The sequence below is a fragment of the Mustela nivalis genome, assembly GCF_964662115.1.
Source record: "Mustela nivalis genome assembly, chromosome: 12".
Taxonomy (NCBI): Eukaryota; Metazoa; Chordata; class Mammalia; order Carnivora; family Mustelidae; genus Mustela; species Mustela nivalis.
The window spans coordinates 18,536,213-18,550,237 of record NC_139031.1 but is presented as its reverse complement, the minus strand read 5'-3'; the positions used below and the strand labels follow the sequence as shown (position 1 = coordinate 18,550,237).

At 41.0% G+C, this 14,025-nt stretch overlaps 1 protein-coding gene across 5 annotated transcripts in view; it reads left to right on the top strand.

Annotated features, from left to right (window-relative positions):
• EXOC4 (exocyst complex component 4) overlaps nt 1-14,025 on the top strand; it is a 728,800-nt gene that overhangs the window by 55,712 nt on the left and 659,063 nt on the right. For all 5 annotated transcript variants that reach the window (XR_014301432.1, XM_082693983.1, XM_082693984.1 and 2 more), the window contains exons 4-5: nt 1,745-1,929; nt 13,288-13,397. Coding sequence is in view for 4 of the 5 variants with exons in the window: in XM_082693983.1 (XP_082550109.1) it covers nt 1,745-1,929; nt 13,288-13,397 (295 nt within the window). In the remaining variant the exon portion in view is untranslated. The remainder of the gene's footprint in view (nt 1-1,744; nt 1,930-13,287; nt 13,398-14,025) is intronic.

Sequence of the window (14,025 nt, the reverse complement as noted above, 5' to 3'; positions counted from 1 at the left end):
AACTATATATATCTGGGGATGACTGGGTAGCTCAGTTAGTTAAGCATCCAACTCTTGATCTCAGCTCAGGTGTTGATCTCAGGTGTGAGTTCAGGCCCCAGGTTAAAAAAAAAAAATATCTAGGGTGCCTGGGTGGCTCAGCAGATTAAGCCTCTGCCTTCGGCTCAGGTCGTGATCCCAGGGTTCTGGGATCAAGCCCCAAATCAGGCTCTGTGCTCCGCAGGGAGCCTGCTTCCTCCTCTCTCTCTGCCTGCCTCTCTGCCTGCTTGTGATTTCTGTCTGTCAAATAAATAAATAAATAAATAAATCTTAAAAAAAAAATCTCTACAGAAAGAGAGATTATACAAATATAATCTTTATATACATGGATAAATGGGATCATATAATACTTGCTTTTTTTTTTCCTTTTTAGTTATTGCTTTCCTTTCAGAGTGAGTTGTTCCAGGCTCCCTGAATTCCTCATCTTCATTCGTTGTAGGCATTCTCACGCCATTTTTATTCATCCAGTCTTTTTTGTCTTAGAATCTCCCAAATTGTACTTTACACCAGGAGTGTTTTTGTCTCCATAGTTTATCTCCTATTAAGCATTCATATCCTGTTTCTTCTATCGAACTGGATCAGGCCAAGGAGAGGTGAGGACTGCTATTTTCTCCTCGTAGCATTCATGTAACCCATGCATTTCCCTCCGTGTGTGTGTACGTTAGAAAGAGCTAGAGAGATTTGTATCTGACTGTGTGTAGACAGGCGTGGGGACTTAGGTCAGTGAAGCTCTAACTCATGAGCACCGTGGGAGTTATTTAAAAATTTATGCAGTGTGCTCTTACTCAGTCTTAGTCTTAAAAAGCTAAATTTGGGGTGCTGGGGTGGCCCAGTCGTTAAGCGTCTGCTGCGGCTCAGGTCATGATCCTAGGGTCCTGGGATCGAGCCCCACATCAGGCTCCCTGCTCAGTGGCAAGCCTTCCTCTGCCTCTCTCACGCTCCTGCTGTGTTGCCTCTCTCCCTGTCTCTCTCTCTCTGCCAAATAAATAAAAAAAAGTAAATCTTAAAAAAAAAAAGCTACATTTGATGAAAAGCTGATTGAAATCATTAGTATGTGGACCTCTTGCGAGAATATGGATGATACGGTTTAATCGGGAGGGTCACTTCGCTCGTGTCTGTTCACAGGCAGTATGTGTGGGAACAGGTAATATGTACGGCTTTGCGGCGCTTCAGATGCCTTCTTGTTTTACAGGATTGTTTTCGCCAGCATTATTTCTCTTTAGACCTTAGAGCGTCCCAAGGCAAAAGTAGGAGGCCTAGCCACATTACATTCTTCGAAGTCTGATATATGTTACTAAGGTTCTCAGGAACTCTTTTTTTTTTTTTTAAAGATTTTATTTATTTATTTGACAGAGAGAGATCATAGTAGACAGAGAGGCAGGCAGAGAGAGAGAGAGGGAAGCAGGCAGGCTCCCCGCTGAGCAGAGAGCCCGATGCGGGACTCGATCCCAGGACCCTGAGATCATGACATGAGCCGAAGGCAGCGGCTTAACCCACTGAGCCACCCAGGCGCCCAGGAACTCTTTTTTTGACCAGACCTTTTAAAAATACGGTCATTTATATTTTTCTAAAATCAAGTCTCCTCTTGAAAGTCTCAGAGTCTCATAAAAGAAGGTCTCCTACAGTAGTAGTTTCCTATTTCTAATACGGCTCAGTTAGGTTGTTGTCCTACTTAATCGTTTTTTTTCCCCCCTCTCCTGTGCAGGTGTCAGCAGTCGAGTCCTTGGAGGGCCCCTTGCTGCAGGTGGAAGGACTGAGTGACCTTAGGTTGGAGCTTCACAGCAAGAAGATGAACCTCCACCTGGTTCTCATAGATGAGCTGCATCGGCACTTGTACATCAGATCCACCAGCCGGGTTGTGCAGCGGAACAAGGAGAAAGGGAGAGTGAGGTTGGTTCAAGAGGCTCCCGGCTACGGTGTCTCATGGCAGCACAGAATTAGAAGGAATGTTATTTGTTTCCCAGAATACTGTGGTCATTGATTTACTTCTTGCTTTTTTTTTTTTTTTAAACCTTTTAACATACTGTCCCTGAAGCTATAAGATGGTTTTATAATAGCATGTATTCCATATTCTGAAAGGCTGACATCCAAAGTTTCTTCATTCCTTCGTTGTACATTTATTATGGTTGTTTTATGTAAAGATATGAAACATTTACTCTGGGCCTTTTTACTGAATCAGGGATACTCTGGCATACCTCTGAAGAAAGAGAAAAGATGCTTAAATCGTATGGTATGTTCAGCATAATGAAGGAGTAGCAGTGTCTGAATTGGACTTAAAAGATTCCTTGTTACTTAGGGTTGTGTTCAGCTTAAGATAATCTTCTTTCTAGAATAGTTCAAGAAAGCTTCAGAGTGAACACTTTCCTTTTATCCCTGGGCTGATGGTAGCATAGGCTTATACTTAAGGGCCTGGGTGTGGACTCAAGAAATTCATTAGGTTATTCTAGACCTGGTGGGGAGTAAGACTAGATCTTAAGACAGTAGAATACTGATGTTACTAACACATATCAGACAGCTGTGCATGTCCTAGTCTTTCTAACATTCTTTTAAAATAGTCAGAAGATCTCTTAGAAGGGCACTTGCAGCAGTCCCTGCCAGAATACAGGTGCTTGTGCTTTTTCCTCCAGCTGCGGACAAGAGGAGTGCTGGAAGCAGTGCATGCCAGGGCTGAAGTCTCTGAAGTCCTGTCCTGTTCAGTTTAGTCCAAGGCTCCGACAGAAAGTGAAGTTTCTATCTATTTCCTGCATTTGGGCACTAGAAAGTCTTCTGCTGGGCACACAAATTGAGCTGAGGGTTATGTATCTGACACATGACTTCAGCACTGATCGGGATAGAATTTTAGTTTCTTGGTGGAGAGCAGTGTTCGGTGGGGGCCAACGCTGAGGAAATTCCTTCTGTAGTGTGTGGTGGCAAATAGCAGTCTGATTCGATTGCTTCCCATGTAAGGATTTAAAAAAAAAAACAAAAAAACGTAAACCAAACCACTCTGGGTCCTGTGAAAATACTGTGTAACATAATGGAAAATAAACATTACCTTGAAGTCTCAGAGCAGAGCATTTATTTGAAAGAATAATTTTCTAAACCAAAATATGAAAATTTAAGATGCCTTTAAGCTTGAGTTCTCTAAAAGATGCATGATGATGTAATAGATTAGATTATTCAAAATTATTATTACTTCTTCCACTGTAGTGGGAGAAGTATATGATCTTTGATTTGTTTTGGGTTTTTTTTTGGGATGGAGTCATACGTTTGCATACTGTTAGCATGGGACACAAGGAGGGGCTCAAAATGTGTCCGTGGCAGGGAGCACGCCCTCTTGTTAAAGACTCTTGACAGGATGGTGTTAGGTACAGCGGAGGAGAGCCACGTGGCACTGAGCTAAGATCGTTGAGCTACCTAGCCTGGATCAGCCAGCCAGCAAAGTACGTGCTTGTCGAACATAACTGAGATTTTGTGGTTGTTTGCAACAAGCATATAACTTCTGTGAGAGGTGGATGGGGAGGGGGCAAGAAGAATGAAATTGGTAGAGATACAAAAAGAACTGACTAGAACATGAGCAAAATCTAAGAACAGATGAAATAAAGTAGGGAAAGTCAGTTGTTGTTTAAAGCACTGGAGAGAAGAATTGGCTCAGTGACAAGGAGGGAGCAATTTCCTTATCATAAAGAGGAAAAAAGACAAGATGATAGAAAGATCGTAGATGTATAGATAGTAGAGGATAGTGATTTTAGTTATTCTGTAGAACAATGCTAACATGATAGTGTTTGGGGCTGAATTGCGTTCCCCTAAAATTGGGGTATGAAAGTCCTAACTGCCAGGACCTCAGGCTGTGTGACTAAGCCTGGGGATAGGATCTTTGAAGAGGTAAGGAAGTTAAAAATGAGGTCATTAGGGTGGGCCCTACTCCCACTATGACTGGTGTCTCTCTAAGAGGATACAGACTTGCCCAGAGGGAAGATCCCTTGAAGACATAGTGCTAAGATACCATCTACAACATAAGGACCAAGTCCTCAGAAGGAACCAACCTTCTCACCACCTTGATCTTGACTTCTGGCCTCCAGAACTATGAGAAAGTAAATTTCTGATATTTAAGCCACTCAATATGGGATACCTTATTATGGCAGTCCTAGCAAATGAATACAGAGAGAAATAGAGGAATAATTACGTGTATATAAAGAAACCTACTTAAAAAAAAAAACCCCAAAAGGCCTTGATCTGCAAATCAAAAGCATTTAAGGTAAAAGTTAATGAAAAAAACTTAGTCTTTGATGGGATCAGGAAATCTTTATGAATTTTAAAAAATTTCTGTACAGAATAGGAAGAAAAATTGTTATCTTCTGTGACAGAGATAGTTATTTGCCTGCCTGATATATCCATTCACTTGTTCTTCATTTTTAATGACAACCCTCATTTTGTTTCTAGCAGCTAATAGACTATATTTCCCGTCATGCTACATAGCTAAGGGTGAGACTTTCGGTTGCAAGCTTTTGAATCAGGGCTCGTAGGAAAATTCTTTAAAGGTGCCAGCGAAACTGGTATAACTCACTCTTTTACCCTTCACATGCCTTCCTTTACTTCCTGTCAAGGACATGGATTGGTGCCATCAAGCCATCTTGAGTAGTCGGTGACCTTGAGGACAGAAGGCCCATCCTAAACAGCTTAATAGCATTGATCCTCCTATGTATTCCTAAATGGATTACATCTTTTATATGAGAGGAGGGAAAATTTTTTATTATACTCAGGCCATTGCTATTTTAAGCCCTCTGTTTTAAACAGTTAAACCTAGGCCTGATAAACAGGAGCAAAAATCAGGATCATGAGGATTTGCTGAACAAGAAAAGCCAGAAGACAGCAGAATGGAGTCTACAAAGTGTTGAATGGGGCCAAGTTGGGACCAAATATTTCTATACCCAGCCAAATGGACACTAATAAGCATGGGCAGCAGAGAGACATTCTGAGATATAAATTAACAACAAAAAGAAGTAGTGTTTTTATTTTCCTAAGAAAAATACTCAAAGATGGTACAAACCAAAATCAGCAACTTGAGAACAATAAAGTTGTAGGTAGGTTGAAACTACTATAAGAACTACACATCATTAAATATGTAAATTTGCATTTACATAACTGACATATATTTTTATGAGATCAAAAATGTAAGCTGAAGCTATTTTTGACAAAGGTCTATGTGGTCAAAGAGTACTCCACAATACACAGGATTCTCTCTCCACATTAAGTTCCAAACGGGGAAATTTCGACTGGCAGGAGAGAAAAAGGAATGCTGAATTCTTGTATAAGATGAGTTAGACTTTGTTCTGGATTTGAATAATGGGAGGAAATGTTTAACTTCATATTTATTAACCTAGATATGTGTGTTTAAGGATTTCTGTGTTGAAAGTCATGAGAGGAGAAGCAAATAAAATATTCTCCAGACAAAGGATGATCGATTAGCCAGTGTTCTAGCTTGCAAGTAGCAGGAATCAATCCTGATAAGTCAAACAAGGAAAGGAACTAAGTGGAAAATGGTAAGGTAGCTCACAGAGTCTAAAGGAAAGAAGGCTTTGAAGTCAGGCTCTAAAACCCGGGAGAGAGGTGAAGTAGCTGACTACGTCCGGAACACCATCGACAAGCCCCAGGGAAGGGTCTGGTGGAGTTGTTGCCCTGCTGCCACCATACCTGTGGTTGCTGGATTTTTCAGTGATCTCTGAATGGCCCTGCATCTGTCCTTACCCCTCAAGATTCAGAGTCCTTGGAGGAAGCACGCAGTTTGTTGAGCCTGAGACACGTCTGGCCTCCTTCAACTTCTACAGCAGGATATTGGGCCCTCTTTTTGGCTTCGACCCAGAAAATGGAAGGTCTTTGCAAAGACGTTCCAATTGTTGGTATCCAAGTAGACAGAGAGGCAGGCAGAGAGAGAGAGGGAAGCAGGCTCCCTGCTGAGCAGAGAGCCCGATGAGGGACTCGATCCCAGGACCCCGAGATCATGACCTGAGCCGAAGGCAGCGGCTTAATCCACTGAGCCACCCGGGCACCCTCCAATTGTTGGTATCCAGAAAGAAACACATAAACATCCAACGCATTTCTACTATGGGAGAAAGCAAAAAAAATCACATGAAGGCACATCTGTATAAAGAATAGACTTTTCTTTTTTTTAAGATTTTATTTATTTGTTTGAGAGAGAGACACAGCATGAGTTAGGGAAGGGGGAGAGGGAGAAGCAGACTCCCTGCTGAGCAGAGAGCCCAACTTGGGGCTCAATTCCAGGACCTGAGATTGTGACCTGAGCCGAAGGCAGATACTTAACTGACTGAACCACCCAGGCACCCCAAGAATGGATATTTTTGAAGTAGAAACAGACTATTAGTAGATACAATAAGAAAGAGTTGTGTGGCTTCATAGAAAAAGTAATAAAAATGGTATTTGGAGGATATGAAACAAGACCTAAATAAATGAGGAGACCTTCCATTTACTTAAAGAGATCAGTCCCAGTTAAAGCCCAGTTGGGTTTTTTGAAATTGTTAGATCTGTAGTTCACATAGAAGAATAAATGAATAAGAATTATTTTAAAAAAATTGAAGGGAAGGTGCCTGGGTGGCTCAGTTGTTAAGTGTCTGCCTTTGGCTCAGGTCATGATCCTGGGGTCCTGGGATTGAGCCCTACCCGCATTGGGCTCCCTGCTCTGTGGGAAGCCTGCTTCTCCCTCTCCCACTCCCCCTGCTTGTGTTCCCTCTCTTACTGTGTCTCTGCCAAATAAATAAAACCCTTTATTTATTTATTTATAAACATATAATGTATTATTAGCCCCAGGGGTACAGGTCTCTGAATCGCCAATTAAATAAAACCTTTTAAAAAAAAAAAAGGAATAAAATTGAAGGGAGATAATAAAGCCTTTCTTATCTAATATTAAAATATATTTTAAAACTAATCAAAGCAGTACATACAGGTATGCAAATAGAAAATCAGATTGGTATAGCCAAACAGAATTTAGAAACAGATGCAGGATGTATCGGACTTTAATATATTTTGGGGGGGGGGGACTTTAATATAAACAATAATCCAAGTAAGTAGAGGGATTGAAGGCTATTTAGAAATTGGTATTGAGACATTTAACTAAGGAAGGTCAATTTAGATGTTTATGTGTTATTGTATACAAAAAAATCTAAGTCAATTTTAAAATCAAAACTTACTACCACTAGAAAAAATGAACTGTATGTGTGTGGAGGAGGCCCATATCCTAGAAATACAGTACTGTGTCATAAAAAAATATATGTAACAGGATATTCATTGAAATGTTTTTGATAAGGGTATTTGATAAAGGATAAACGATATTGATAAACAAAAATACAGGATTTAGATGTTTATCATTAAATGAATTATGGCATATCAATGCAATGTAATTCTTTTATTTTTTATTTTTTTAATTTTTATTTATTTATTTTATATATATATATTTTAAAGATTTTATTTATTTAAGAGAGAAACAGTGAGAGAGAACATGAGCGAGGAGAAAGTCAGAGGCAGAAGCAGACTCCCTGTGGAGCTGGGAGCCCGATATGGGGCTCGACCCCGGGACTCCAGGATCATGACCCGAGCCGAAGGCAGTCGTCCAACCAACTGAGCCACCCAGGCGCCCCTCAGTGCAATGTAATTCTTAAATGAAGAGAAAGATTTCAGGATATATTCTTGGGTCCAAAAAAAGCCAACTGAGAGACAGTATATACAGGATGATTCTATTTGTGTAAGAATTGAGAGGACCCATACTTAACTATGTATCCTTTATTTGTAGACGTAGATGTTTCCGTATGTATAGAAAATTCCTGGAAGGAGTGCTGACACTGATGAAAAGAATCACCTATGAGAAATGGAAATGGTGGGTGGGAAATAGAAAAGAAGGACTCCTCCACACCTTAGGGCTATGAATGTATTCATCGTAAGCATGTGTTTTTACTCTAAGAGTAATGCAATTATTGGTGATGCTTTTGGAGATTGTTTTTATTTTTATTTATTTATTTAAAAGATTTTGTTTATTTATTTATTTGACAGACAGAGATCACAAGAAAGGTAGGCAGAGAGAGGAGGAAGCAGGCTCCCCGCTGAGCAGAGAGCCCGATGCAGGGCTCTATCCCAGGACCCTGAGATCATGACCTGAGCCGAAGGCGGAGGCTTTAACCCACTGAGCCACCCAGGCACCCCTGTTTTTATTTTTTTAAAGATGTATTTATTTTAGCTAGGTGGGGGGGGGGGCGATGGAAAGGGCAGAGGGAGAGGGCAAGAGAAGCTCTAGGCAGACACCATGCTAAGTGTAGAGCCAGAAGCAGGGCTCATTCTCACAGCCCTGAGAGCACAACCGGATCCAAAACCAAGAGTCGGACGCTTAACCAACTGAGCCACCCCGAAGATCATTTTTGGTGAAATGGCAAAATGCTTACTGCTGAAATGAAATTTAGATTTCAAATTCTATATGGGATGATCCAAATAAGGTTGGAAAAGAAAGCGTGCACATTTTTATATGTATGAGTGTGTGTATGTGTAGGGGGGCAGGGATAGATGGACGGACACTTTTCTATTAAATGTTTTGAAAGACACTAGACTATAATTATATTAGTAGATTATTTTTATTTTCTTAATATTTTTTAAAAAACCTGTAATATCTTTATAAGTTGATAAAGTCAATAAAAAGTTTATTTTAAATTCATCCTGGTTCAGTCAGTCCCAGGTTAGAACTTGATTTGACCTTGTTTCCTTGGATGCTCTTTGGCTCATGGGGGAGAAAAGTTCAGCCTCATGGATTTTGGTGTCCATATTTATCTGGGGGGTGGTGTGAAGAGCGTGCTTGACCCTGTTGTGTTATTTATTCCCTATTTTGTCTTCTGAAGTTTTTTCTTTTTATGTCTGGTTTTTTTTTTTTTTTTTTTTTTTTTTTTATCTTTCAGTTTTTCTCTTCTTTTTTCCTCTTTGCCTGGATTTTAGTTTCACTTTATTTTGTATTACATGTCTTCACTCTTATCTGTCATTTGAGACCATGACTGTTTTTGACTTTTATACCCTCTGAATCATTCATTTTTCTTTCTGTATGCAGAACTTAGAACTATAGAGGATTACTTTGCCAGCCATTCCTGTTTCATTATTCAGTTAAATTTTCTTACTAAGGGCATATTATCTTTGACAGCTCTTTCTCAGCTCAGTTTGATTTAACAAACTTTTATGAACATTTGCTCTTTGCCAGGTACCGTGCCAGCTGTTGGGGTTATAGAGGTGAATCCATTCATTACTAGATTTACAACTTAAAGTTCAACTCTCCTCTGTCAAGTTTTAGTTTGATGATAAAATCAGCCAAGGGAGCTGCCCCTGTGAATTTTGAACATATTATTAAGTGAAGGAACAGAAATGAGTTCTAATTAAAAAGCAAATGTTTAATAAGCTGTTAGTACTTTTTTAAAAATTATTTATTTGACAGACAGATCACAAATTGTCAGAGAGACGGGCAGAGAGAGAGGACGGGAAACAGGCTCCCTGCTGAGCAGAGAGCCCATCCCCGGGCTTGATCCCAGGACCCTGGGATCATGATCGGCAGAGACCTTAACCCACTGAGCCACCCAGGCACTCCAAGTTATTAGTACTCCTAATCCTTTTAAAAAAACCCTACAAAACCCAAACCTTTGATGGCTATTGGAGTCAAACGCGAAGAGGTAGATCCTTACCAGATGGATGGGTAGTTAATAGAAGGTCTATAGGATTATGTGGGTAGGGGTTATTTTTGGTGTAATTTGCTTTGTAGTTTTCCTGTCTGCCACCCTGTGGTTAGTAAATAACAAACCTCGTTCAATCACAATAAGCAATTAGTGATTTGTCAGGGGCAGGGTGGGGGTGGGGGCGGTCTTATGCCCGAAAGTATTTTATGTAGTCACCTGTCCTTGTACAGCTTAGCTCCGAATGACTCTAAATGGATTTAAAATAAAAACTTATAATCATAGGTATTTCAGAAGAACAATAACTTGTACCAACATTTCTTTCAAAATAAAGCAGTTCAGTGCATTCAAATTAATTACAAACCTGATAAGAACAGCTAATTTTGATTTTAGTGTTTTGCTTTCAAAAATACTTCCTTAGAGAGATTCAGAACCCTTTGGATGTACTCATATATGCCCAGCTTTGTTTCTTCAGAAATGGAAACAGAGGTGCACACTAGTTAAATGCAGGATCCCGTAATAGTGCCTGCCGTTTTGTCAAGCTTCATGTCTGTCGCAGCTAAATGAGTGGGTGTGCCCGCTTTCTCTTGAACTCCTGAGACTAAGTCCTTTCATAACGGAACAAGAGAAAAACCAAAAGTCATTTCCAGAGTTACTTGCCTTTGGGTTGGTGTTCACAAAGGACAAAATTGAAGCCCAGGGGAGAATTTTAGAGAGATGAGTCTATGAAAATAGTCTTGTGGTAAATTGACTTTCTAAAAGTTTATTGATGGAGTGTAAGGGCCCTTCTGGCTCTGGTAATAAAGTCAGTAGGTTATGTTTTTCAGAGTTAAAATGGCAAGACATTTACCACCCTGTATTTAACAGAAATATATTTTTAGGTTAAAATTGAGAAAATAATTGTAGGTTTTAATCTAACGTGAGGCTTGTGCACATCTGTGTTTATAGAAGTCCGTATTATACCCACAAAAATACACATACCACTGCATACAAATATGCACTCCCTGTATGACTTCATTCATAGGATGGCAGACTGTAATGCAGCTCTGCACCTGAACTTTCCTGTTAACTGATACCTTTGTGGACCAATGCTTCAAAAATAACTTTCCCATTTTTTTTTTTTAAGATTTTACTTATTTATTTGACAGGCAGAGATCACAAGTAGGCAGAGAGGCAGGCAGAGAGACAGGAAGGGAAGCAGGCTCCCCGCTGAACAGGGAGCCCATGCGGGGCTCTATCCCAGGACCCTGGGATCACAACCCGAGCCAAAGGCAGAGGCTCCAACCCACTGAGCCACCCAGGTGCCCCAAACTTATCCATTTTGTTATAGAAATATTTATTGTGTATTTTTCCCATCATTTAGAATTGAAATGAGCTTTTTCTTACTAGTGAGTAGCAGCACTGTAAATGTCCGTGACGATCCTCCGTCTCCTTGGGTTTGTGAGTCCAGGCTAGACAGGGGTATGGAGCTCGCGGGGCCGTTGCGAGCAGCGTGCGGGTTCGAGGACGAGGTGAGGCAGCCGAGGGAATACCAGAGATGGAGCGGTGGTCAGTATGGAAAGGAGGACTGGGTACATCTGTGACCTTCCTGACTTTATAAATAGACAAAATATTGTGACGAATCAGTGGATTTGAAGACTCTGTTTCTTAAGATAGTTTATGCGTAAAGAGGAGCTAAACAGCCTTATAATGGAGGAAAAGAATGATGGGTAACTATGTCAGTTGAATTCTAGGTAAGCGTTACTTTTGTTAGTTTTATATCTTATGCTTGAGGTTTTTCATGAGTCTGCAAGTGATTCCAGCAGTTGGAAATTGGCTGTTTGGTTTCACTCGTTTCGTAGTGCTACTTGGACCCTCAGTGCTGAGCCCTATGCCGGACGCTGAGATGCTGCCTGCTTGATTGTGTCGTCATCCCTTCTTCCATGTAGTGAGGGAGCAGGGGCACCTCACTAACTGTGGGGTCGTGTCCCTGTGGGATGTGCGGATGCCGGTGTTCAAAATGTACACCGCCTTTCCCATTTGGAGAAATCTTTCCCTAAGTTGTAGTCTTGTCCCTGCTTCCCCCGCTCTGCCTGCCCACCTTTTACCACCCGCTGTGAGAATCACGTCTGTGGCAGCCCCTGCTACTGATGTTGATGGGACAGGGAAGAGGTGAGAGCTATGGCTTGGACCTGTCCACTCTTGGAACTTAGAGAAGCTTTTCTGTTTTAGTTACCATATGATTCGATGATTTTGTTTCATTCTTTTTTAAGTTTGTTATTATTATTATTTTTTTTAGTAATCTCTACACCCAACATGAGGCCCGAACTTTTGGCCCCAGGATTAAGAGCCTTGTGCTTCCTGAATGAGCCAGCCAGGCACCCTGAAGATGATTCAGTTTCTTGAGACTAGAGCATAAGTTTGACTTGTGTTGGACCTGCCTACTTCTTTCACTTACCAGATGGCTATAAATGTGAATTAACTTGAAAATTTAATTGTTTTTTATAGTCTTTATGTCATTTAAAATTAATGTGTTTATTCTGGAGATGCTAAAGTTAATCATTAAGATGAGTTGCTAAGGCCTTTATGGAAAAGGTGAAATGGGTAATCAAATACTGAATTAACCTGTTTGAGTTCCTTAAATCATCTTTTATTGTCATGATTCTCAACTTGATGAAATTTATGAACTTTTTTTTTCTTTTTTTAAAGATTTTATTTTATTTATTTGTCAGAGAGAGAGTGAGAGCACAAATAGGGGGAGGAACAGGCAGAAGGAGAAGCAGGCTCCCTGCCGAGCAAGGAGCCTGATGTGGGACTCGGTCCCAGGACTCTGAGATCATGACCTACACTGAAGGCAGGCAGATGCTTAACCGACTGAGTCACCCAGGCGTCCCAGTGAGCCTCTTTTAAAAAAAGCTAAATGTAGTGAACTTCCAGAGTATATAAAAAACTCCAGCTTGAAAAACACAAGTTAAACAAAGCTTAAATACTTAAACTTTAGTTTAGGTATCATGATATGGTCACATGTGATCTTTCTTTGCTGATAAATTAATCTTAATATAGGAACAGAGGAGGGTTCTGAAATTGCATGGCATAATTTGGTGGTAAGGTAGTCATTCAGATGATCCAGAATATATATATATATATTTAAAGATTTTATTTATTCATTTGACAGACAGAGATCACAAGTATGCAGAGAGGCAGGCAGAGAGAGAAGAGGAAGCAGGCTCCCTGCTGAGCAGAGAGCCCGATGCGGGGCTCGATCCTAGGACCCTGGGATCACGACCTGAGCCGAAAGCAGAGGCTTTAACCCACTGAGCCACCCAGGTGCCCCTGATCCAGAATATATTAATGCTAATGTTTTTAGACCCAGCTAGCATTGAGATAAAAAGACAAAAATTTGAATTCTTGGAGCCCTTAGACCACATCTTTGTGCCTGTCTCTGTGCAGTCACCACTGGAAAGACACTTGGGAGACACTTGAAATCAGTGTACAGAAGGCTCATGCCAAAACGAAAGGGATAAGGGATGAACAGGCAGTGGGGTTTTGGAGAAGGTGGTAAATACCTACCTTTCCCTTTCAGCTCCCTTATAAAAGATGCTTCTCCTGTTCCTCTGATTGATGTTACAAACCTTCCTACGCCTCGAAAATTCCTTGATACCTCTCAGTTTTCTACTCCTGGAAGCTCAAGTGGTAAGTATTTAATTCTTTAGCCACACACCTTCTTTTCATGATGTTGTAGTTCCTCGGTAAAGACCTGGGGAAATCTGGGGGGTCAGGCCTGGGAGGTCCTGAGGTGAGTGCCTTGGAGCCTCTGGTGAGCTCTGTGCCACCCCCAGAGGGAGTAAGATAGTAGATGACTGGTTGGGCCTGTTGCATTATCAGCTTTGAAAACTGGCAGTTGAATCTGGCCCGTCTTCTAAATCCAGATCTATTTAGGCCTTATTTGACCAGCACTGTTTACGTTTCTGAAGTTGGATTTGAATGCTCTTTGATGCAGGGGGTCTCACCCCCCTGCCATCCCTCCACCCGCCCGTCCCCCTCATGACCTTGGCTGTTTCTGTCAGCTTTTACCCAGCTGCTGTCTGTACACGTTACATGCTCTCTCTGGTCCTTGAGAGCTTCTGAGTGCTCTAGATCTGCTCTAGATCCTGTGTCCTCTATACAGAGACCTTGTGTCTTCCAGTGCCCTCCCTGTTTCCACATGTGCTGACATATGGGTGTGCACGCGCACACATACAATGTACGTTGAGGTCATATCCACAAACTAGCCATGTTTTTTCTTGGGCTACCTACTATTCTGTTGTATAAGAGCCACTTT